The sequence below is a fragment of the Coturnix japonica genome, chromosome 12 (assembly GCF_054131305.1).
Source record: "Coturnix japonica strain WE chromosome 12, WE-NBRP24, whole genome shotgun sequence".
Classification (NCBI taxonomy): Eukaryota; Metazoa; Chordata; class Aves; order Galliformes; family Phasianidae; genus Coturnix; species Coturnix japonica.
In genome coordinates this window covers 8,073,965-8,099,444 of record NC_140674.1, presented here as the reverse complement: position 1 = coordinate 8,099,444, position 25,480 = coordinate 8,073,965, and the positions used below count along the sequence as shown (strand labels likewise).

Genomic DNA, 25,480 nt, shown 5'->3' with positions numbered 1-25,480 from the left:
TGGGCTTTGTTTTTTCCAGTAAGCTTTGTGAATGCACAGAAATACAGAACATCACAAGATGTTATCTCAAAGAAACTCCAAATGCTAATAGCAAAATCATTATGTTGTTTTTCTCTCTAGGAGAAGAGCATTAGTAGCAATAGGTACCCATGACTTGGACACCATTTCTGGTCCATTCACTTTTACAGCTAAAGCACCTTCTGAAATTAAATTCAAGCCCTTGAACCAATCACAGGAGTACACAGCTCCACAAATTATGGATCTGTATAGGGTAAGTGTGATTTTTCAGAGTTACCGTGCTAAGTAAAGGAAAAACATTTCTGAAGCTTAACATCTAATCCCCTTACAAGGTATTAGGTACATGTTCTTACAATTAAAACACAGCCATCTTCTGTAGCTTCAGCCAATGAAAATGATAAATGCATGGTAATACTTCATTCGTATTGCTTGTGAAAGACATATCATGGTGTTTGGTGCCTTTTAAAATGGTAATTTTGGTTTTAAACCCCACTGATTTATCAACACAACGGTTACTTTTCATGATACTCTTCATAATACTGTCAAAAGGTTAGGTTGTTGCCTACACTGGTGAAATACTCAGTGCACAAAACTGAAAAAAATATCAGTGTAAATAATACCAAATTTTAAACTGTTATTTCAATTGGGCCAGCTTGGTGGCGACATTGGATTACTTACCCAGCTGCATATAAGGCAGGTGCAGCTGTGTGGAAGACTCAGTTAAGATTCAGCATTGCTTTTGGCCCAGCATCCTGTTGAAACCAGGTAAACATTAGGAAAAGATCCCATCAGGACTATTATTATATTATTTACTGTATTTGAAAACATATGTATTTTCAAATAAGACGGTATTTGAAAATGAAACTGTTACAGTTAAAATATACAGCGCTGTTAGAGCACACATACAGAGGTAAAAAGAAATTGACAACGATATCTGACTAAAGGCAAGTAAAAACTAGGAAAAAAGAGAACAGAGAGAATAAAAGTTGACTGTTTTTAATAGAATACACATTCATGTCATTGGAACAGATGTAAGTTTTGAATCAAGCTGAAGCATAAATGTGTCAGGCTTTAGCACTTGACAATTCAAAGTACCAAAATGAATTTTTTTTAATCACTTCTAGGGAGAATTCTGATAAATTAAAGACTGTTGCAGCAAACAAAGACCTCATGCCATAAGCATCTGTGAGAGAATACTTAAAAGAAACAGTTTTTAATGTTTCTGAAAAAAAGAAACAAAACAGCTCTCATTTAAAAGTTTTCCCACTTCTGAGAGCAAGCAGCTTTTGCTAGAAGTATTGTAATGCTATAGTAAGGATGATAATAGGGTGGCAACATCTTTGGCTACAGTAAATGAGAATGAGCCACAGCTACAGAAATGAGGGAAAAGAGCTGCTTACCTTTGGAAGGTCTCAGGTAGGCAGGGATCTCTGGCAATAGATGCCCTCACCTTCACTGCCCACCCTTAAATGAGATCTGGAAAAGGGTGGATCCTGGCTCCACCCCTTCCAGTTACTCAGGTGCACTGCTTGTGCCTGAGCTCCTCTGAGCCGGCGCTGCCTTCCCACCAGGTGCTCAATCAGCAATTCAGGCCATGACTCAGCATTTCCACTACAGGTACCTAGCTGAAAGCCCAATCCTACCTTCTTTAAAAATTCCATTTAATACCTCACCTGAGGACTGTGGTAGGATGGAATCTCAAAAGCGAGCTAACATTAAATGTGGCATCACTCTTTGTTTCCCCAGACTGACAGCCATCTCCGACATTATTTACACTTGATTGAAAACAAGCCACGTTATCCTGTCATTTATGATAGTAATGGTGTTGTTTTGTCCATGCCACCAATCATCAATGGTAAGTTTGCTTCTGACTAGTTTATGCTGTTGCTCCTATTTTGTGAGTCAGGATGTCTAATACAAACGGTACGTAGTGCGGATTGTTCTGTTCTATTAAAAATGTTTCACTTATTACTTATTTTAGTTTAAATGCAGAGAAGATTTTTTTTGCTCCCTCGGGAGGGGATAATTAAATGTAAATATGGGCATTGGTTTTTTTGGATTGGCTACAAGCACTTAAGTGAAAGATTATATGGGTGTTGAAGTGAGTCCAGAAGAGCTGGGTACATTTCAGCTGTAGTTATAGCGCAACATGCTGGGAAGGGAGTGCAGCATCCTTCACTCTTGAGAGCTCAGGTGTTCCTGAGTGCATTCACACTGTGTGGTTATTGGCAATGAAATTCACTCAGTGTACACACTGGCCATCAGTGTTTAGCAGGTGATATAAGGCAGATTTCTGCTCAACCACAATAAATAGTTTACCGCTTACTAACAGAACCCCATTTTTGCAAGAAATCTACCACTGAGGGACTTCACATCTAATTTGCAAGGAATACACTTTAGGTGATGCTCCTAAGTCTATTTCCTGCCTTCTTCCAGACAAGAAACAGTTTTGAGTACATCAGTGATGTGCTGCAGTGTATGCAACATGATACAAGTGCAGGCAAAAAGCAAATCCATGCTTAAGAGGAACCTATCCTATTTTGGACCACTCACATAGACAAAACCTTTAGCGTCTCAGATGACAGTGTCAGGAGATCTTGTTTATTCATAAAAGTTGCTATGGATTTTTATCAGTCTAAATCACTTATTAAAAACCATTCATTGCTACCTAAATTTGGTTTCTCATGCACGTCACATCAAATGCTGATCTGCTACTATAGCTGGGGAAGGGGAGATGCAGAATCACTGTGTGACCAGCAGATGGCTGCGATTCTGCTGGTTTGCTTTCTCTACTGCCAGTAGGGAGTTCCTGTCGATTTGTGTTTTCTAGTGTTCAAGGGTAGCCAGGTCAGCAAGACCGGTCTGCCTTTTCTGATTAGAATGTGTTGTATTTTTGCTTTTCTTGATTTATGAGGTTAAAAATAAAAAGCCCTGCTACTCTAGTAAGAATGGTGTGAATGTTGATGCAGCAGACGTAGTAGCTTTTAAGCTGGGGAAGGTGGTGGTGATCGTTTTTAAATACAAAATCAGACAATAAAATTGACACTGCAGGAAAAGCAACATTTCTTAACATTCTATTGTCTTCACATGTTTTAGGAGATCATTCAAAAATAAGCCTAAAAACAAGAAATGTATTTATTGAATGTACAGGCACAGACATGACAAAGGTAAATTAATCTTTTCTGCTTTTGATATGTTGTAATGTCATTGTTATCCCAAAGGGACAACAGTGCTGTAGTACACAGACCTACAGTAGATGTGTGTTTGTTTTATGGAGCAGACCATCCACCTCAAAAGGGCAGGATAAGCTGTGGGACTGCGTGGAATTTCCTCAGTACAGTTTTTGGTTTGCATTACAGGTGGTGCTGTGTTTTCCATGGGTTTTGTTTTTACTGTATCTTCATGTTAACACCAAGGTTTCAGCTTATATATTAAAAAAAAGAAAGCCAGGTTTATTTTCGTTGTCGTTGAACACTTTCCAAAGTATTTAAGATTTAGAAAAAGAATAGAATTCATTAAGACTGTTTATTTTGCCAAAACATTCTTTGTAAAGAATAATTAAAATCTGGGCTGTGAAAAGGGGGATACCAATTTTTCTTCTTAGTTATCTTTTTCAAGCAGGAATGCTGTGCAAATAATTGTCAACTGGAATTCTTTCCATATGCAAATTCTGCAACTCAGCACCAAAGCATGAAAGCCCAGCAGTTATAATTGCCTGTTCTTAAATGTAGGTTGTGCATTCATTGATGATTTCCCTAAAATGTGTATATTGATGCTCAAGAACAAAAGTACTTTTAGTTTATCCTACTACACAGTTCTTCATTAATGACAGAAATTGGCATGTTGTGATATGGCTTCTAAGGAAACTAAAAAATAACTGCTTCTTGCTGCTGCTTACTTTGATAGCAAATACAAAAATAGCATTTGTTTCTTTTCATGAAGGAAGTTATAGCGTGAGGCATCATAAAGCAACTGTTGTAGATTAAGAGTTTGATTAAAATCTCATGATTGTATTCTGTTATACTAACTTCTTCAAATACTGAGCGTAGAATAAAAGATGTTGCAAATGAGGCTACGCTGACAATGTGTTTTCAAACAGCGCACAACCTTTTGGCCTCAGTGAAGTAAGGAAATAGATTAAAGGTTTGGAAGGTGCAGCTCTAACTGTAACTTCAGAACAGTTTAGCAGAAACGTGCAAACACTTTAGAGCCTTGGAAATCAACTATCTCCAGTTACCAGATTTTTGAGTAAAGTCTTTGCAGCAGTGGCAAAGCATGTCTTAAAATTCAGCCCGGTATTTTAGATGCTAAGTTATTAAGTAGTATAGAATGAAGAGAATATAACAAATCTTTCCCCCCTTTTACTAAAGTATTTTGTCTGCTTTAGCACAAGGACAGATTTCAATGTGATTATCATCTTTATTTTGTAGGCAAAAATTGTTCTTGATATCATAGTTGCGATGTTTAGTGAATACTGTGAGAAACAATTCACGTGAGTATAAATTTGGAATCAGAAAGACATTACACTTCCGACACATTTTAAGTGTTTTTAGTTCTGTTCTTACATCTCTTACAGTGTTGAAGCAGTAGAAGTAATTTATCCTAATGGGAAGACTCACATCTATCCGGTAAGCGAGATGGTATCTCACCAGGGAAAGGATTTTTTTAATACAAATTATAAGAATGACATTGTCTTCTTTTTCTGCAGAGGTGAGGAGTGGGTCAGGGCCTTCTTTAACCCCACAAGGGAAAGAACACGGTGTCTCAGTTTCCCCTTATCTAGAAAACTCATTTTGAAGCACTGCTAATTTATGATAAGGCTCATTGAATCTGATGCTCAAGAAAGAAGGCCAGGGTTTAAGATTATGAGTGGTAACGTGGATTAGAGTTTGTGATACAGACATTCTCAGAAGCAATAAAGATGGCTATCAAAAGTCTGTGTCTAAAGCCTACCTGTTCCAAGTCAGGAAACATGAATGCAGAAAGAGGTCCTACAGGCTTAGCCCACTGGACAACTGAAATCAGCCTCAGCATAACATCCTTATCAGATCTGGAATCTGTAATGCATTTGAATAAAATAGCCTTTTAGTCCTGGATTCTTCAGTCCTTTGTTTCATAGATTCCAGCTATCTAAGTTGCCATGCGGCGTGATAAACGTTTAAGTGCAGGTATGCCTGCATTCAGAGCCCAAGACATACCTCTGCGCAGCAGTGAAGGCTTAGTTTTTGTTCTAAATTAAAAGAAAGCAATTCTTCCTGAAAGCAACTGAAAACAAATAGGTCTGATGGAGTTCATAAATGATGTTTCAAGCAAGTACAAATTAATTAGGGGGAAAAACTTTTTTTTTAGTGTTAGTCTTTTTGTATCTTCAGTGGCAGGACCTGGAATCTAGAAGAGGTATCCAATAAAACAAACATCTCTGCATTAACCAATTACAATTTTGCTGCATAAAAACAATGCAAAAAAAAAAAAAAAAAAAAAGCTGCAGTTTTGGATGCTAAGGGTTTTTACAGATTTGGTTTTTTAATCAAATTTAGAAGCACTAAGGGTAGACATACAAAGCAACTTTCTTAGATGCATTACAGACTTCCTAGGAAAAATAACATATTTCTGTGCCAATATGGGGGTAAAAAGTTTTTCCTTTTCATCCTAAAGTCGTACGAGCTGTAGTAGACCATGCAATCTTTTACATGACCATTCATTGCTTTAGGGCTTTGATTTAAGATGAACTGGTGGCTAGAAAGTATCAGAAACTCAGTTACTTGCATATATCTGAAGTTATCGGAAGTTTCAAAAATAAGGATTTCATGCTGCATTCAGACTTCTAGTTTAAATGAGAACAGCTTTTGCATTATGTACTATAGTGTTATTTTCAAGAACAATTCTATCTTTAAATGTTGAGATTTACTTAATATTTCATACTTTTGTAGACATTATTTGGGTATCATAATTAGAATAAGCTAAATTAGCATGATGTCAAAACTGGATCCTCTTAGAAATGGCAAATGATGTGTATACTGAAAAGCTCTGCCTTTCTTTTCAGGAACTGGCTTACCGAAAGGAAAAGGTGAAACCTGAACTCATTAACAAGAAATTAGGAATCAGGTGTGTTACTGAAAATAGTAACTTGTTTTTTGTTTGGTTTCTTTGTATCTTTTTAAATCAAACATTACTAATGAAAAGGATAGCTGAAAACATTGGCTGTTGGACTGTTTTAAAGATGTTTACTGTGTGGTTTTTAATATATCAGAAATTCAGAGGCTAACCTGGGTGAGTTTTTGTAGGATGTTTTGTAGTTTTGTAGGATGACCTCTCCTCTTTTCAGTAAACGTAAATCTCTCTTTGGCCTCACACACTGTTGTAAAATAACAAAAAATGGCTGTTTCTGAGTCAGAATCTGAGCTGGATCTGATGGCATACTCAGTTTATGTGCATTCAATATAGAGATTATTCAGGAAGCGAGGCAATGTAGCAGAAATGCTGATTCCTTTAACAAAACATTATAATCTAAGACCTGTAAATTACTACTTTTGTTTTCTTTCAGTGAAACTCCATCAAACCTTGCAAAGCTGCTGACTAGGATGTGTTTGAGCTCACACGTCATAGGGAATGGGAACAATATAGAGACTGAAATCCCTCCTACCAGAGCGGACGTTATCCATGCATGTGATATCGTAGAAGATGCAGCAATAGCTTATGGTTATAACAACATTCAGATGGTTATTCCGAAAACGTACACCATAGCTAATCAAGTAAGATTGCCCCTTCAAATAAACGCTCTGTTGTCAGTAAACGACCAATGCATGCCAGAAGGGCTTTGGGGAAAACAGAACTTAGGAATTAAATATTTTGACATGCTTTGCCTTGAGAAGTATTTACCATGGATGGGATACAAAACAGATGCCCCACTGATTTGAATAAGTCCAAGACCAGTGGTTGCTGGTACTTGAAAAAAGACAGGGTTTAAGCAGGGAGCCCATATTAAATCTCTAATTGGGAGATTCATTTCCTCAGGCAAACCTAAAGGCAACAGGCTGATGCTTTCAGAAAAATTTTAAGCACACTGAGTTCCTCCCTGGTGAGTTCTCTGTAACATAACAGGCAGGATCACCCCGGGAAAGAGCAGAAAAGCATTTATAGATCGAAGTTGAAAAGTGTGTGTTGTTTCATTTTAGCTTCCACTCAATAAGCTCACAGAACTTCTGAGACTGGACTTGGCAGCTGCTGGATTCACTGAAGCACTCACTTTTGCCCTGGTATATTATATTGCTTTCATATTTTCTTAGTTGCGTGTTGAAACAACAGTGACTATTCCCTTGTATAAATGTACCCATGTTATCTGTTACTGTTTTGGCATGTAATTGTTTGCTAATGCTTTGGAATTGTAGTGTAATATTTTGTGAGTTTCTAGGTCAGATAAATCAAATGAGTCACTGCTAATATGGCATGCAGTTCGAAGAACAGAGGCAAAAATAGTGCCGAAGTACTGTTTTTGTGCAACTTTATAGTATGAAATTGTAAGACAGAGAGCCCTTAGAAACTTCCATCACCAGATTCAAAATCCATCGTAGTTTGATTATATAAAAGATATAATCAAAATTTAGTGATTTCTGGTGGCTATTGCTGCACTTCAGAGATCACGCTGTTTCTATTTGCCTCTTCCCAATATTGTCACCCATTCACGATTGCATTAGGTACCTGATCAATATGCAATTCAAAGAGTTTATTTTAAGAATCCCCGTAAGACTTATAATGGGATTGCAGATAAGGTTTTCATATTGTACTTAAAGGTTTTAAGATACAGTGACACAGGCTTCCAAAATGCTTGCATGGATTAGTTCAGGTACTGCAACAAAGTTGGCAATCGTATTTTATAGAGCTTCATCTGCAAGTATTGGAGTTAACTCTAAAGCCCGCAAAATATATTACAGTTTTAATGTTTTGTTGTTCATAGGATGTTACTCATTTAAGAGAAGAGGATTATATCTAGTATTACTTCCTGCAGTGCTACTATCTGACACAGATATTCAGAATACCTGCAGTAGTACCATGTTGGGGAATGTAGAAGAGCCTTTTGTAGGCTCTTGCTTATGCACTAAGTTTTATATATATATAAAACTTAAATATATATATATTATAATATATATATAATTTATTTTTTCCCCCAGTGCTGAATAGTAAGGATGCTTAAAAACATTGGCTCTGTTGTATCTCTACAACAGAGAACCTTTTTAACTGACACAGGAGAATTTTGAACAATCAAAGCGTATCATTTTATCACAATAAGTATCTGGTGACTGGGTCACCAATGCTTCATTCAAACAAGCGTGGGGCCTATAACAAATAGCATTTATGCTACAACACTCCATAGCCCAGCGCTACATGGCAAGCACTGCTTACATATTTATGCATGTAAACCTATTCTTGCTTTGAACCCTACATAATCGCCCGTACAGAGTAGCAGTGCTTTCTGTGAGAACCTCTGGTTTAGCCCAAATGCATTTAGTTACATCATAGTAACATACCGTTTAGATACACATGTGAAAACTTGAACCTGATTTTCTCCTCCTAAGGTCAGTGTTCTTTCAGGTTATTTATTTATTTTTTAAATTTGTTAATCTACTTTTTCATGGTATCATCTGCTCACTTCGCTCACATTTGGTCTATCAACACACTTCGGTGACCAAAGTACTATCAAACCCCCATGTCTTAGTTCACTATTAGTTTCTTAATATATTAATGAAGCAATAAATTCTGGAAATCTGCCGTGTGGCTCTTACCAGTCACATCTGTTGCTGTATGTGCACAGACAGAATCTGAGCCCGATAATATGCACCTATACTGCTTCCTTAAAAGTACACCTTGAGAGTAACAGCTTTAGAAGGATTATGTTTAAAAAAAAAAAAAGTGAGAAATTAGAGTCTTACACAGCTATGAAAGTTGAAGGCTCTGCCATATCCTGTTTTGGCTTTTCCTAGGTAGCACTTTATTTTCCTTAAGTAGCCCCCAAGGCATTGTTTTCTTTTGAAGAAAGCTTGAATGCCGTTCCTATGATAATTTATTTTTTTAAACTATTTTCAGAATCAGATTTTATTCACTGCAAGTCAGAAGGCAGAACCTGAGCCTCTGCTTTTAAACAGATGACAGCCATCTCTGACAGAAGCTTAAATAAAGACCTCTTTAAAACTACCTTTATTTTGCTTAGTAATTAACATTTGTAGATAAACCAGTTTGCCTACATTGTCTTAAAGCTCAGGCTTAATTTGTATCAAAAGAGGGTGTTGTACCTCAAAGCTACTGCTGTGCTTGTATTGTTCATTCTTGTTACCAGGTTTCACCATTGGTTCACTGTCTCATTTAAACGACGTGACTTTTTCTTTTTCTTTTCTTTTTGCTTTCTCTTCCTCCCAGTGTTCTACGGAAGACATTGCAGATAAACTCGGCATGGATATCTCTGCTACAAATGCAGTGCACATAGCAAACCCCAAAACTGCAGAATTTCAGGTGAGGTAACTTAATTCAGGTCAGATTTGTTATACAGTCTATGTATAAAGAGAAAAGAAAGAAGCTAAAAGGAAATAACATTTATAAACTATAAAGCTACTTTTTACAGCAGTAAAGAGGGTATCTGTTTGCAAGCTACATTTGCTAACAGTCATTTTCTGTTACTCCTTGACTGAGAAAGACCTTATTCAGTGTGAAACGCTATTATCTTTTCAAGGAAGCAAAGTACCGTATTCACTATGATGGCATCTGGCAAAATTGAGCTGCCTTATTACAGAAAATTCCACCTTGGTTTTTGATCAGCTTCTACATTTAGAAAAGCTGGTTAGTAAAAATGGAGGTATTAGACCAGGCAGTTTTTAAACTTCAAGCTCTGGATGGGAAAGATGTTTTAAAACATTATTGTTGGAAATAGCTACTATATATTTTCCTTCTAGAGCTTTTAAGTTTCTGTTTTGTTTGTGGGTTGATTTTTTTTTTTTTATTTTTTTTTTTTTTGAAGATGCTTTCTTTAGCTTATAGGGAAGGTGACTTTACATTATGAGATCTGTAAAATAAATGGAAAACAATTTTGGGTCATATTCACGTGCCTAATGTAAGAAATACAAAGGGAAACGCTTCATAGAAAGGCTCAGAAAAATGTTGGTAGTCTGGGATATTAATTGTGTGGATCCTACCACCTCCTCTTCAGAAAACACAAGCTGTAGGAGTGCTGCTAGGTAGTTGTATCATTGGCTGAATGTTCCTTGTGGCGAAATAGTCTCTGTCTTTTAAAACTTATAGGTCTCCATGCAGATTGGGAAGAATTACTCTCTGTGTTGCTGTATGCAGTTTCAGCTTTAAATGTTAACTGCAGTGGGATTCCTAGAATGGCTTTTTCCCATCCCCCCAGGATAGCTCTGCCATCACAGTGAGGACAAGATGATGCCATGGGCCCTCATCCTGAGTGTGCACCTTCAAGTCTTCATTGAGTAGTTGAGAGGAACAGACAGGAATGCTGCACGATGAGAAGTTACTATGAGAAGTACATGATAACTCCTCATCAGCAGTCAAGTATCATTCAGTCAATTCCATCTTTGTCACAGTAGTTTTACTAAATAAGACTGCCAGTCCAAAAAAAATAACAGTGGCCTCCTTTGCTCCCCATTGAAGTACTTCCACAGAAAATAAGGAATGTAGCTTTAAAACAATAACATGCCTCCTACCTGGTACTTTGCATACATTGTTTACATATTTCAGGCCCTCCACAGCTGCAATATGAATATATTCATCTCACATCCGTTCTGCCTGCGTCATTGTTTAATATTTGGGAGGTATCAAGATCATATTTCAAATAGCATTTCATATTTCCAAAATAAAACTTAGCATTTACCTTTTGCATAGAGAGGAATAAATTGTAAGGGTTTATTTTGGTTTTTTGTTTTTTGTACATGGTTTTTCCCTCCCTATACTGCAGATCTGGCATCTGTGAGATGTTACCCATTCCTAAGCTTGTATATTCTCTTTCAGACAATGCTGTAAAAAGAACATGAGAAAAATGTATCTTTTCAGATTTAAAAATTCTGAAACAAAGACATTCAAATATAAGAGATCAGCTCAGTATTTGTATCTCATTACTGTTGAATTCCTGTTAGAAATGAGCAAATCAAAACATTAGAAAGATGTACCGTTAGCTATTTTGGAAGGTATTTCACTTCACTTGCAGCATCCGCATTCATCCTGCAGGTGGCACGTACAACCCTTCTTCCTGGCCTGCTGAAAACTATAGCTTCTAACCGGAAGATGCCCTTGCCTTTGAAACTCTTTGAGATTTCTGACATTGTAGTAAAAGATCCTACTAAAGGTAAGAGAAGGCTCCTCACTGTTTGTAACTTAAAAAGTTATTTTAAAAAATCCTCTTTGAAAGGATTGTAGTTCCAGATTAACTTCAGAAATTATTTGAGTAACTGGTTAAGGCTACAGCTGTGCAAGTTCAGGGAAAAAATAGGCATTTCCAATAGAATGAGAAAATGTGAAAATAGACCCAGCTTTTCAAAGAAGCAAGCGGAATGACCTCAAGAACTGCAGTACAGTCAGCATGATGTGAACCCCAGGTATGTTCAGGATGGAAGCAGTGGGTATGTCTGTGCCACTGACTGGTACAACAGCTGAAGGAAAAGAGCTGGACTTGATTTGCCATTATTGGTTACAGTTCTGAGTCTTTATAGTTGTACTGCATCACATTAGCAGTGCTGTTTACACTCTTTATCAGTCATAGGGTATACACGGTGCAGCTGCCAGAGGATTTAGTATCCAAATTTCAAGAGAGCTGCTCCAGCTGCTAGCCCTGAGCATGACTCAAGGACAGTTGTGAATACAGGGAATAAGTGCAAGGTGATTTTGCATCAAAAAACAAAACAAAACCTACTCTAAACAGCTCATATTGATGCAAACATTTTATCTTGCTCCTATGTTGGTACTCTTTTGCATTTGTACTGGAGTCATAGCTCATGAGACAGACTCCCTGCTGGTAGTGTTTTCAAGGGGCACAAACCTTGGAGACTTAGTACTGGAGGCATGATGCTATTACAGTACTGAAGCCTGTTTCAATGGCTGCAGTCTTTAAAACATACTGCTTTTTAGTTGGCAGCGCTGTACATTTCCAGTCAGTGAGGTATAAGCTATACTTGGAGACTGATTCTAATCTGGAGAGCTGTAGTTCAGGAAAAGCTTGGGAATCAGTGCAATTAGATATCTTCACATGAATCCCTTTTCCATCACCTTAGAACAGTATTACTTGTATTTGTTTCCCAAAATTGTTCAAGAATACCGACAACCAATACAAAGAATTAGACTTAAAGCACATGTAGAGGATAAAGAACAGAGTAAGTCTATGTATAAATAAACAAAAAGCCTAACAGGCTAAGGTTTGCCCAGTCATCTATGAAAAGATTTTCCTTATCTTTCCTTTTCATCCAACTATGCTAAGAAAGCATGGCTGCCTTTGAATAGCTCTGCAACATTAATTACTTTAAGTGAAACAACAACAGCAGCAGTCCAGTTTTCAAAAGCCTCAGTGAAAGCCTTCTTGTGTGATGTGGTTCTTACAGGTTATATTAGTGGAAAAAATGCACAGCTTCGAATTCTGTGAATATGTGCTTATAATCCAGAGCTGTAGCCTGTTGTAAGTTTTGCTTCTCGGTGGGAAAGGCTGGCATGACTTTGAGTTCAGCAGCAGAAGCGGTTTTGCTTTTTCCTTATCTGGTTTGGGATTTTAATGGTTATGTTTAAGGTATTTGGGATCTGCAAAACAAAGGTTTATATAAAGCATAAGTAAAATGGCAAGTGAATTGCTTTGGTGACGAACTTTATTTGTAGATTACTGCTTTAGAGGGGGAAAAGCAGCCTTGTCAAGCTAAATAAGCAGTTTTAGCAAAGCATGTTGCTTTATTTATTTTCAAATCAGATGCAAACAATTTGATGGTGCAGCTCATTCCTTGCTGAACATGGAGTTGCTACAGCACAAAAACTTGGTACAGATGGTAGAATAGCATTAGCATTCTTCAGAACCAAGAGTAGCCTATTTATCTTGAAAGAAGGAGCCTATTTATCCTGGCTTTATAAAATTTGCAAATTTAATTGATAACTTTTATTCTGCGCATGTTAATTGTAGCTCTTGAAAGCTTCATTTATTCAGGTAGCTGCTTCACAGCTTTATAGAGGCTGATTCTGTAGCGTACTTTGTTTTGATGGGAGTTACTGCAGCAGATGAAAGACAAACTCTGTTTCAGCAGCAGCTTTGCAGCCCTGGCTCATGAGCAGCCCCTCTCACAGGTTGAGCGACTGCAGACTGTGACCAGTAACTGAAATTCTCTTTAGGGTTGTGTGGAAAATAACTGCTGTCTTTCTCAAACTCACTTCTAAAATTAAGCTTGCATCATAAATGGTTTCAAAAGGAAAGAGAGAAGGATCTAACGGGTAACTGTAAACACTGAAAAAAATATGGGATTGCCCTCTCACATATGGAATGAGATTTCCTGCAGAAGACTTATGTCATCAGACTGACTAATTTAATTGTATTATTTCACAATTTTGGCATGCAGAATTTCCAATTAATAATGTAAGAACCATGAGTCAAAAGAGTACTGACGTTAACTATATTCGAAATGGCATCTCATTCATGTGTGAACAAACCTAGCTTTTAAACACACTGGTTTTTAATAAAATACCTGCTTACACAGAGCTTATGCTTACCAAGGTGAACAGAACATATTTCTCTTCAGACATATCTGGCAGAAAGGCTTGACATATTAAATTGGCAAAACATGTGCCAGATTTGATGTTGCTAAATGGAACCAAACACGAGCAGAAATGTTTTTTCTCAAGGCAAGAGAAATGTGCTGATGCTGAGTATATTACACAGCATTTGTAGAGCTGTAACTCTAGACAATCACCTCTAGTAACACACTTACACCAGTTCAGCACGTAAACCATCACCTTTCACCACTACACCTAAAATGTCCTTCCCTCTCCTACCACAAGAAAAGAAATGAATCCATCAAAAAAAACATCACCTCTGACTTATGATCTTATAGAACCAAGCAAGCTCATAGCAGTATACATGGCCAATGCTATATTTCACAGCACTTTTCCTATCACAATCTGCAAGCGTTAATTGCATGTAGAAATTGCACAGAAATCCAAGTTTGAATGAGCAGGTGATCCCTTCCAGATCAACATATTATCCTGAAACATCCCTAATTTGGAAGAGGGCAGCATACAGCACAGCTCTGCCATCCTCTGTGCTCTTTTGGTTCACGTACTCCTGACCAGCTGCCCATCCTTTGGGTTGTTTTTCAACAGGATCTCCAGGAAGTGCTTTGAAGTCTCAGAAATATATATATGTAATTTAGGCTGACATACTTGGCAGGCTGATTTAAAAAATAGAATTGCTTCATGACATGACACAAGAGATCTCTTAAGTGAGTTATAAAGAACTGAAGCATTTCTAACAGCCGCCAGCTTTTGCACACAGTTCTTAATACTTCTCCTGTCGTCTGCGGTGAATGCAATTCTTGTGCCATAGCATAACTCTAAAGAAATAAGTTCTGTAATGCAACTTTTTGGAACACTTCAAAATACAGCTTTTCCTTTACTGAAGATCTTAACAGTTGGCTTGAAAACAGGAGATACAAGGATTATTACGTGTTTCTTTCTGATTATTTAGTTCAGAATAGTGATCTGAAGACCACTGACTCTGAATACAAAGTAAAATTCAGATGGCTGCACGAATTCTGCTAGCATAGTGAGAGAGAAAAATGAACTCATCCTACCAAATGCCTAGCACAGAAAGCCTGCTTTCCTAGCAACAAATACAATCTTGTGGAAAAGGGAGAACATTTTCTTCTTTTCTGCTGCACAGTACAACATGAAAATAGATTAGCTGCTATTCATGACTGCGTATTACTGTCTGGCATCTTATTCGAGTTGGGAAACAGAGACATAATAATACAACTGAGTGGCCAGCATGCTCAGAGAACAGAAATCAGATGTTGCATTTATTGATATCTTCTCTGTAACCTTTGCTCTTCTTATAGCATTTTTTTAAGTCTTCAGAACAGAATTCTCCGTTGTTTTAATACTGCAAATTGTCATTATGACACTGAAAGGTTACTGCTGCAGTAAGTTCAGCAGGAGAGCTGACAACTTGTGGCTGTATTGCCAAGCTGCTACTCTAGGAGTTCTGAATGACTTTTGGCCAGTCTCACTTAGCCTAATATCCTGTCTGTATCAATAGCTAGAAGTGTTTGTCGAAGGAAAAGCACAAAATTTGGTAAGTATGTATAATACTTCCCATTCTTCAGACATTTCTACCTCAGAGACTTACTGATTCAGACGTGATTCTTTGGATTCAGCAGCACGTAATAGTTTTCTCCCTATGAGCATTTACTGCTTAACTAGGTGATGTCTGAAAATACCTACTCCTTATATTGTCTGAAGCTTGGCCCCTGCTGGTTTTTGCATCTACTAATGCTTCTATTGAATACAGCAGTGAATGATTAATCCCAGTAGAAAAGAACTGTCTCAACGCCTGATGTGCTGACACACTCAGCCCTGGTACTTACATCCAGAGCTGTGTGGCAGTAGGACTCAGACTGCAGGTACAGCTGTAACTGCTGCAAAGTCACTGACCACATAGGGATCCTGAATCACACTGTGGGTAGCATGCAGCACAGCACCTTTTCTTCTGGGAACACTAAGTCCAGCTGAGATGCCTTGTGACCAAGTCCTGACCAATGCCCAACCTGCATGCAGTTTGACTGCATAACAAGCATCACTCAATCTGGAATATGCTAGGTTTCATCTGCATTTCTTTTGGCTGATAGAAATCAGAAAAGAAATAGGAAAGCCCTACTCATGTAATCTCATGTTGGGTGGTGCAGCCCTGCCTTAACTTGCAGACCAGATGAAGGTGTTCTTTTTACTCCTTTATTCTTTCACTATCAAATAAACTGTTATTCATCTTTTCCCTTCAAGCATTACAAGCAGCCAGAAATCCAAAGAGGTTCAATTACAGTTTTTCTTCTTTTAAAGGAATACAGTTGCTGTCATTCCCTGTATCTAACCACTGTTAAGTGAAGCATATGAGGATGTCCATCTAAATATGAGCAAGTCCACAGATCCCAAAGGCATTTCAGGAATGGAAAGAAATCTATGCCTAAAAATCTGGCTTACTTCCTACACTGCGCAAATACTGCAAAGTAGTGCAGTACAAAAGATCAGCTGATGACATGCAGTCCATGCTATACACATATAAGCTGTACTTCTGACAACCTTTGGCTACGTTTATAGAGAAGGTGGTTTCAAGGCTAATGAATTTCCAGAGAAAAAAGGTAATCACAAAGAGAGTTCCTCCTTTGGTTTGAAAAAGTTTTGCCCTTGTATACACCAAGAAGGTGAACACTTAACAGCTCAACTTTAAGAAGACAAAGACTTGAAGGCAATAAATCAATTCGCTAAATTTATAAGGTTTCTGAATTTTACTGCAGCTGAATTGGCGGCTGTGCCCATCAGCTTGTTATTGTGTTCCTAGATTATTCATCTCAAAAAGTGAAAACCTTGAAGTCTGCAACAAGTAAATCTAAATAGGCTGCAGTACAGTAATTCTATAGAGTATATAGCAATAATGAAAGTACAGGTCTAACAGCTACATGGTAGTTTGGAAGGCAAAAAAAACCCACAAATGTTTCAATGAAGTGAAGTAGTTAATGCAAAAAAGATTTACAGAAGGTGGGGTATTGAGTAAGGGAACTGTCCAAAGGGGGACAGACTTGTGTCATTCTCAGCTATGTGAGAAATAGCACATTTTTTCATCGTCACTTGGTTTCAGGGATATCCAAGATGATCATGAAAACAGTTGTGATTTGGAAACCTGTGTAAATTTAGATCTTCCCATAGATTACTGGGTTAATACTAGCCATTTTGTGTTGTGGACTAGTTGCTTTACATGGGTAATTAGTCTGCAAGTGAATTTTATCAGTGTGTAGTTTCCCAAGCAGTGCCACGTTTTTCTGACACTGAGTATTTGGATTTTGGCTATTCTGTTTTTGATCTCTTTAGCACTTAGCTATAAGCTCAGCACTTGACACTGTCTAGGAAGATTTATTTATTTAACAATAGTATTTGCTGCACAAGATGTAAAGTACCTAAAGTCTACATTTCTGATTGTTTGACTTCTTAGGCTAAAGAAATCCTATCATTTCCACAAATTACAGTAGATACGGCAGAGGCCATTTTTATACTCATTCCTCCTTTCAGCTATAAGTACCCTCAGTGTAATAGCAGGGGGAACGAAGTGCTGCAAAAGGCAAGGCTGGAAGCATAATGAGTTCTGCCAGGTAACACAGTTACTTTCTTTTTTAGATGTAGGTGCAAGAAACTACAGGCATTTATGTGCTATTTATTACAACAAGAGCCCTGGGTTTGAGATTATCCATGGTTTGCTGGACAGAGTCATGCAACTTCTGGAAGTACCACCAAATGAAGAGAATGGATATACAATCAAGGCAACTGAAGGTAAGGAAGACACAGCCACAATGTACTGCAGAGGTTGTTTTGGAGCTCAGATGTTCCCCTACGATCTGAGGTCAATGTCCTGTTGCTAGCAGTATGCAGAATGAATAGTAGCACACTGTGGCGTGGCAGCATGTGTAATTTTGAAAAGGCATTAACCGCATTCACTGATAGCAAAACAGGATTGGTGTCTCTTTATGATTTATTCTTAATATAAACAATGAGTTGGCAGCTTTTTAAAGAAACTCACAGTAAATTGCAAGCTATGAGCTTTATAGACTGTTTACAATGAATTAGCCTAAGTATTAGGTGAGTAGGAATTCACAAAATGGATGGGTATCCTGCATACCCACTACATTCTCTTCAGCTAACAGTGACTGGAAAAGACAACTTCTTACACTGTTCTTTTAGTTTATAGCTTTAGCTATATCATTTATTTATATATGCCTCTTATTTGTATATTCACATGAAGCTATACACTTCATTTATCTTTTATTTGAAGACCTGCTGTCTTTGAGACTGAGCCTTTCAGACTGCTCAGACAAGCTGTTGTATAAGAGGCCTCCTCATTCTCCATACAGGGTCAGCTGCACATGAATTAAAAATAACATCCTTAAGTGCAAAACCTGCCTTTTATGTGCATTTGTGTGCAAGATAAAGAAAAAGCAGACTGACTATTGTAGGAGCAGTGAGGTCTACTCAAAGAGAACAAGCAGCAGGAATTAATTTATTCATTTAACTTGAACAAAAGCATGGTGATTACACTGCAGAAAAGCAAGACTGTACAGATGGTAACTGCAATTTTACTTAACCGTGTATTGGTGTTCAGAGGCATGAAATAATGACGTAAATTGTCTCAGCTGGAATGTGCTTCCATTCTGCACTTAGTAGAACCAGTGACACCCGTATAAGATCCCAAAAACCTGAAAAGCTCACCTATCTGTGTTCAGTAATGCCAAATATTAGACATCTCCTTGTTTCAGTACGCTGCCAGAAATGCCAGGCATAACACTTCAGCCAAGTGGTGTCCTAGCCCATTTTTAATGCACACTTGTGTCATATACTGATGACTTTTTTTTTTCCCCAGCTCTGCCTCTCCCTCCCATTTTTTCCACAAAGTATTTTTCTCAGTATTACGTAGGTAGACATTGAAATTGTTATTATGATTACAAGGTCAACTAGCAGGCTGTTTAAAGACTCGTAGTGTAGAATGCTTACAAAAACAGTACAGTGCTAGTAACAGTAAAGCTTATTTGGAAGGAAAGAAATCAAGGAGCTGAATATTCAGGTGCCATTGATGTGGCAGTCAAACCTGTTACAGTCCTTCTTGTTTTTGGATGGGCATATGAAGTTTGCTTTAGAAAAGCATTTTGTATTCTGTACTATAGCATTTCAGTAACACATGACTGACTGAGAAATTGGAATAAGAAGATGAACAAATAATCCTAATACAGTGAAGAAGTTATTCCTAGATTCTAGTGGTGTTATTCTTGATGCTGAGGATTTACAATATCTTTAGGAAAAAAAAAAATCCCTGCATTGCTATGGCATTGCTCTGCAGTGTACATGGAGTGCAGGATGGGTAATGCCTTGCCCCATGCAGTATAGTAAAGCAGCCTGTGGCTCTTTGCTATAGAGCAGGGGAAAAAAGCTCTTACTGCTTTGTTTCAGCAGTGATTCAGAAACTCTCCAGGGATGACATGTAGATCCTTTGCAGTTCTACTGACATTGGAATTTAACCTCAATAACAATGCAGATGGCTGATACTCTTAGTGCCAAGTGAATGCAGTGTCACTGCACCAACTTATTTAAAAGATACTGACTGCAGAGGTAACTCAGTCAAAGTAGCCCAGAGAGGTTTGTTTGGTTCTGTTTTTAACTTGCTTTGCAATCTGTGCATTAAGCACGTGTGAGAAAAAGTGTCAGCAGATGATGGAGTAAGGTCAATTGCTGAGTGAAAGATATCCCATAACATCTTATGAGACTGCAGCATCCTGAAATATTTCAGAAAGAGCAATGCCAGTTACTTCAGGGGTTTTAAATCAGGGCATTAACGTGGCATGGCTGTTGTGATGCATCTTTATGATGTTTTGGTTTTTTTTTTTACTGCCTGTGCCAAATTAATATTTGTACACTGAGAAATGGATTTATCCTACAAGACTGATACTGACTTAGAAAGTCTCCAGATACTACTTCTGTATGCAGTCAAGTAGAACTTGAGACTAGTATTGAACACTAAATGAAGGTAGGGCTTTATTCTTGGTCTAATTGCTTAAAATAGCTCTAACAACTGTTGGGAAAACAACACTGGGAAAAACCTTGTTTTATATGAGTGACACAGAATAAGTAGAGGAGATGTATTGGGCACATATTTACCTACTTTCCAAACTCACTTTGGAAAATGAAACACCCCTGCTATATTCTTCTTTGGCCCATATGCGCAAATCATAGTTATTTAAGCTCCTTCTGTTCTACCAACACCTAAGTGCCCTGTGACTTGACCCAAAGGTCAGAGCCTTTCTGCCTTCATAGCAACACCTGTGAAAAAGTGCAGATGCTAGAAAATATGGGTGAAATTGTGATGTTCCCCTGGCCTTTGCGCTACAGTTTGGTGTAATCTGAGCTAGGTAATAAGTGGAGAAAAGATGTTTAAAGCAGCCTTAAGGAAGGGAGGGTTCTAAGTGGCTGAATTCAATCGCAATATATGTCCATTTGGCACTTAGCGCTTTTTGCTTTCATAGAGTTACTAAGGAAACTTCCTTTATTATTACACATAGAAGGTTATGAAGTTTTAAAACAGAATTCTGAAACACTACCCGTTGTTTTAAAAACCACACAGGACTGACTTGCTGAATTCCATGATCACTGACCTAGAAAAGATTTTGGTTTTTGTTTTAGAACAGCCTAGGCATCCATAATTGAACAGTCTGAGTATAATTACTGCTTCCCTGCTCACATTTTCCTGTGCTCCATAATACAGTCTCCTCACATAAAACTATCTCAAAATTCTATATCATAAGATGTACAGATCTATCTTTTTAATGGATAAATATGTGAGTAGGAAGCGCCAATGAATTTAATGGGATTAGTTCTTTTTTCATTTCAATTGGTTTCACTTCCTTTGAAATGAAAGCTAGTGTCGGTCTGATATTTACATTGGAAGTTATTCTGAATTTCAAGCTTTTATCTCTGCAGAAACAGGTTTGTTTGCCGCAACATTTCTGTAAGCCCATGTCCTAGATGGCTGTTTTCTTCCAGGAGTCAAGGACTGCAATCACTAAAGGTGTTCCTCATGGGACTTAGGTCCACAGTAAAATCTTACCTAAGCTAAAGAAACGGTTTGTGCATATTAAATACTGATGGTAGCTTGTCTTGCACAATACTCAAAGGTGTGATGTAAGGTATAATGTATAATTACACTCTTAGCTTATAGAAAAAAAGGTGACAGTCATTCTAAATTTAAAAGAAAAAAGCCCTATTTTTGCAGTACCCCCTGAGAGTCTCCTGTACCTTGCAAATCTAAATGAATTCAGCACAACCTGTGTGAAAATGGAGAGTAATACTCATGCTCTATGAAAGTGAAGCAACTTAATCTGTTCACAGAGAATACTAATGCTGCTTGTTCATGTGAAAACAACCGGTTCCTGGATAGCGTGGGCTTACAGCAGCAGCTCCTCTATTTGTTCTTGTGAATTGCAGCTCAAGCTTTGGACTTTCTGTTTATTTATCTTTCTAGATAAATTTGCACGCCATTCATTCTGTTAGGGTAGTCAGCAGCTTAATAAGGCTGGGAAGTCAGCCAGTTTGTGTTCACCGTAAGTGTCTGCTTAATAAATGCATACTTGAATACCTACTAAGTCTTGCTTCCCTTAGTAATTGACAGTTGTCTTGGAAAAAAAATTGCTCCCCTTTATTTTTACAGCCCTTAATTAAATGAAAGGTGTGGTAAAGTGTAGAAAATTTTAATTCCACACTAAATCATGGTAATAGCTTCTCAGTTAATGAGGTTTAGCTGTGAAATTAGAGGTGTAATAGTTATCTCCATAGCTAAGAACATCAGTTTGCTTTTAAAGTAATAATTGTGCAACAGAGCAGACTCTAAATCTCCATTTAAAGTTAATCTCAATTCTCAAAACAAAAGGAGGAAAGTCTGGGACTAATTCTGAGTTGCTTACATAGCACCGAGCCCCACATCTCTCTCTGGTGGTCAGTTTGAACTGGGAGATTGAGCCATGCAGAGGTTTAGTACCTGTGCTGGACTTGGCATTAATTCCTGTTCTGGTTTTATTAACTCAAGCTCAATTGCACTCAGTAGCAGTCCTGGCTTTTCAGTTTCCTGTCCTGACAGCTATTGCATCATTCACAAGTGTCAGTCATTATTTATTTACTCATAGAGGAAACATGCACATCTGACTGCAAAGCCTCAAGCATCATTTGTGACACATTAGAAAACATTGGCCAGTTTTTCATCCATTTAACAGACATTCAAATACAGATACCTTGTAGTTGCTACTGCATCCTTTCAATTCTATTAATCTACCAAGTCTGAAAGACTAGAATCAGACTTGTGTGACAACATCCACTGCCATAAAACCTTATCAGCTGCTAATTGACTGTAACCACATCCTCTGAATTTCAGATTTGCCAACTGCCAAACCATGTTTCTCTCACCCCAGGATCAGTGTCAGATCACTGGTTCCTGGTTTTGTTGACCTGGACATACTGGCAGCACATGAATGTTTTTCCTCATCCTGCAGAAGTGCCAGTGCTGCTATCAGCCAGAGGAAAACTGTGTTACTGTAACATATCACGGCACAGAGAGAGGTTTGGCAGTCACGGACTTCTCTCTTTTAAACTCTTGTTACCATCCTCTGTTTGACAGATGGTTTCTCCCCCACACAAAATGTCCAGCAAGAACAAAGCAAATACTCACTTCTCAAATTCAGAAAGTTATTTCAGATGAGAAGTACCTTTGAATTGCCTCACTTAGAGGTATATTTCCTATGGTATAATAGCAGGAGAAAAAGTCTACAGATCCTACAGAAATATTTTGGAGAGGGCTGTCAGGTCAGCTTGCAAAGAGACAGACTATGTTCAGGTACCATCCTCTTTCCTCTACTACTAATTAATAGAAATTACAGGGATTTTTCCCCTCCACTGCATTTTGTTCCCACAGGCGTGGGATGCTCCCAGCAGCAGTAATGCTCCTTCTAACAGTTAGGCTTCTCTTTTTCTATCTGTTTCCATCAACTCAGACCCACCTAAAACACTGGTCTTTGTGTTTCAGCTGAAGGTGCCCATTTCTTCCCTCTCATGTTTAGTCTTTGTTCTTCTGCTGTTCCCGTACTGAAGAGGCCTCTTTAAAGTTGCATTCTGCTGTTCCTAACCCCCATCAGCAAAGACATCTATATGGCTTTTTAAACTGCGTATCTTAACAAGTGTAAGATTAAAATCTTCCTTGCATCAAGAGTTCTTGAAGTCTGGCACAGCTTACACGATATGATACAGAATTAGGTCATTTTTATATTCTCTCCTTACATTTTGAAATACAAAATGATTGCTTGGTCACAGACTGCATTTTCAGTGTAGCTGTTGCAAAGCCCTCTATAAAAGATGATTCATCCAACCTAGTAAGCAGAAATAGCAAATTGCGTTACTCCTTCACAGCAAGCAGGGGCAGCGCCAGTGATGTCAGTGGCGGCTGCAGTGCTGCATCCCTTCTGTCTTGTGCCCTGCTGTGATGGAGGCAGGCTCAGCTAATGGCATTTTTGCTACAACTTCAGTGCTGTGATTGGTGATCTTATTAAACCTGTAGCCTTAGTAATCACCAAATACATTAGGTTCTGTTTTTAAAGTAATTCAAGTTTTATTTATTCCCATTGTCACAGGCTTGGTTTTGTTGTTTAGTTGGTTTTTCTTGTGATGGTGAGGCTTTTTTTCCCGTGTTTATTTGTTTTTTAAGCAGACAGCTTATTTTAAGCTCCAGCTATGGCCTTTTCTCACATATGCATCTATTCTAATAAAGATGGAGAGTAATGGAAAGTTGGCTGTGATGCAATATCAGTTAAAGCGTGGGACTTCTAGACAGGGCAGGCCCACATTTCAGATCAATCCGTATTTCAGGACTGGCCTAAAAACAAAGCTTGGCTATGTGATGATTCACCTCAAGTCTAGCTAAAGGCTGACGTAGAATTGTTGTTTCTCAGAGCTCCCTCACAAATGCAGATTGATTGAGCTTGATACACAAATACTCGTTTCTAGAAAAATGATACAAGTTTGATAGAATTATTTCTAGGTTTTCTACTCAGGGCAGATTTTCCCTGTACAGATTACTGAAGTAGTCACACTGGTATTTCAGCATCGCATACATGAAATCCCATTACCTAGGATTGGTGACCCAGGATGTCTGGTTTCCTCAGCCTCCACCCAAATACTGCCTTCCATTGGGAGAGCCAGGAACACAGCGATGTTACCCACAATCTTAAATTATTTTGACTGTACTGTGATCTTGAGAACAATACAGGAGATTAAAAAGGAGCTCTAAACCTGTTACTCTCTTGGATCACACCTGGACACCCAGTAACACCCTCTGTTACTGCTCTTGCTTTTCACAACAAACTTTTAACTTTAACAAAATCAGAATAGAGGACATCATTTTAAAGACTTGTATTACGAGTTGGTATCAGTTGAACAGATGTGATGTTGAGGTAGCTGCAGTTTTGGAGGCCTTTGCATAAGATTTTGGGAGCTCAACTGTACTGTATACATGCACAAGAAAAGGTGATTGCCTTTTAAGAATGCTGATTATGCTATGACTTTGTACTTGAGTTTATCTGCTGGAAAAGGGAATTAGTAGGAAATGCGAATCACAGAGATGTGAAGAGCCTGATCCTAAAAAAGGAAAAGCCACCAGTGCCCTCCAAACTAAATCCCATACAGCACTGTAAAGGTGAAATAGTTCAGCAGATGAGCCAGAGTGAGGTAGTCACCCAGCTGCCCTCTCACCAAGAGGATAGGTGATAGGAATTAAGATGAAAGACTTCAGAGGCCACATGAGCTCCTCTCTATTACCTTCTTAAGCTCCAGCTTCCGATGTTCCTTCAAATTATAGGAACAAACGAGTAGGTTTGAAGGCTTAGCACAACTGTAGGCCTCTAATACTGCTTTAATCTATTTCTTTTTGAAAAGGAGGGAGAGTAAAGCACAGAAAAGAAACTGTGCAAGGTGTTTGACAACAAAGAGCACGGGGAACTCCGAGTGTTTTGAGGGTCAATTAGCCAGAAAATGTGCTAAAGACTACATGCTCTATTGGATTACTGGCCAAAGAATTACCCCAAAGCAATCAGAGTCTCCTGAATACAGAAAGGCAATTACAGATTTTTGAGGACAAGCTACAGAAGCTGTAATTAAAGGTGTTATTTCTACATCACTGAACATTAGAAATTAAATTCTTACTTGCAGCCACGAGAAGTAGCTTTTGTCTTTCACTTGCATGTAATATATCAGCATAAACCATGACTGGCTTCGTCATCTCTTCTTCAGGAATGCATATCGTGTTTCACCCCACCCCTTCTGGCAACTACCAATTATAATGTTGACATATTAAAAGGTGGATTTCCATTGTCAGACCTTCTGACTTCCTCTGACATTGTGCAAGTCTCCATTAGCGAGGACAATACAATCCCTGGCTGGATTTCAAGGTGAAGTTTGTAAAGAGCTATTTGTGTGTGGAGCAGACAGGATTATATCAGAAGAGCGATAGATTTGCTGTCGTTGAAGTGAATAACATAGAAAATTGCAGTTTTTAAATGAATTTAGGCTCTCAGGACACTCGATAGCACAGGCAATAAGACCTACAGGAGCAGGGACTGAGTGTGATCACAGCAGCCACAGAGGCAGCCACCTC

At 38.2% G+C, this 25,480-nt stretch overlaps 1 protein-coding gene across 2 annotated transcripts in view; it reads left to right on the top strand.

The window, feature by feature from the left end:
* The window catches only part of FARSB (phenylalanyl-tRNA synthetase subunit beta), a 32,263-nt gene that overhangs the window by 3,265 nt on the left and 3,518 nt on the right, over window positions 1-25,480 (top strand). The window contains exons 6-16 of one of the 2 annotated variants that reach the window (XM_015871330.3): window positions 121-271; window positions 1,765-1,873; window positions 3,115-3,185; window positions 4,449-4,510; window positions 4,595-4,646; window positions 6,062-6,123; window positions 6,563-6,770; window positions 7,194-7,274; window positions 9,430-9,522; window positions 11,248-11,365; window positions 17,425-17,577. In XM_015871330.3, coding sequence (XP_015726816.1) covers window positions 121-271; window positions 1,765-1,873; window positions 3,115-3,185; window positions 4,449-4,510; window positions 4,595-4,646; window positions 6,062-6,123; window positions 6,563-6,770; window positions 7,194-7,274; window positions 9,430-9,522; window positions 11,248-11,365; window positions 17,425-17,577 — 1,160 coding nt within the window. The remainder of the gene's footprint in view (window positions 1-120; window positions 272-1,764; window positions 1,874-3,114; window positions 3,186-4,448; window positions 4,511-4,594; window positions 4,647-6,061; window positions 6,124-6,562; window positions 6,771-7,193; window positions 7,275-9,429; window positions 9,523-11,247; window positions 11,366-17,424; window positions 17,578-25,480) is intronic. The other variant, XM_085513548.1, reaches the window with a different exon arrangement.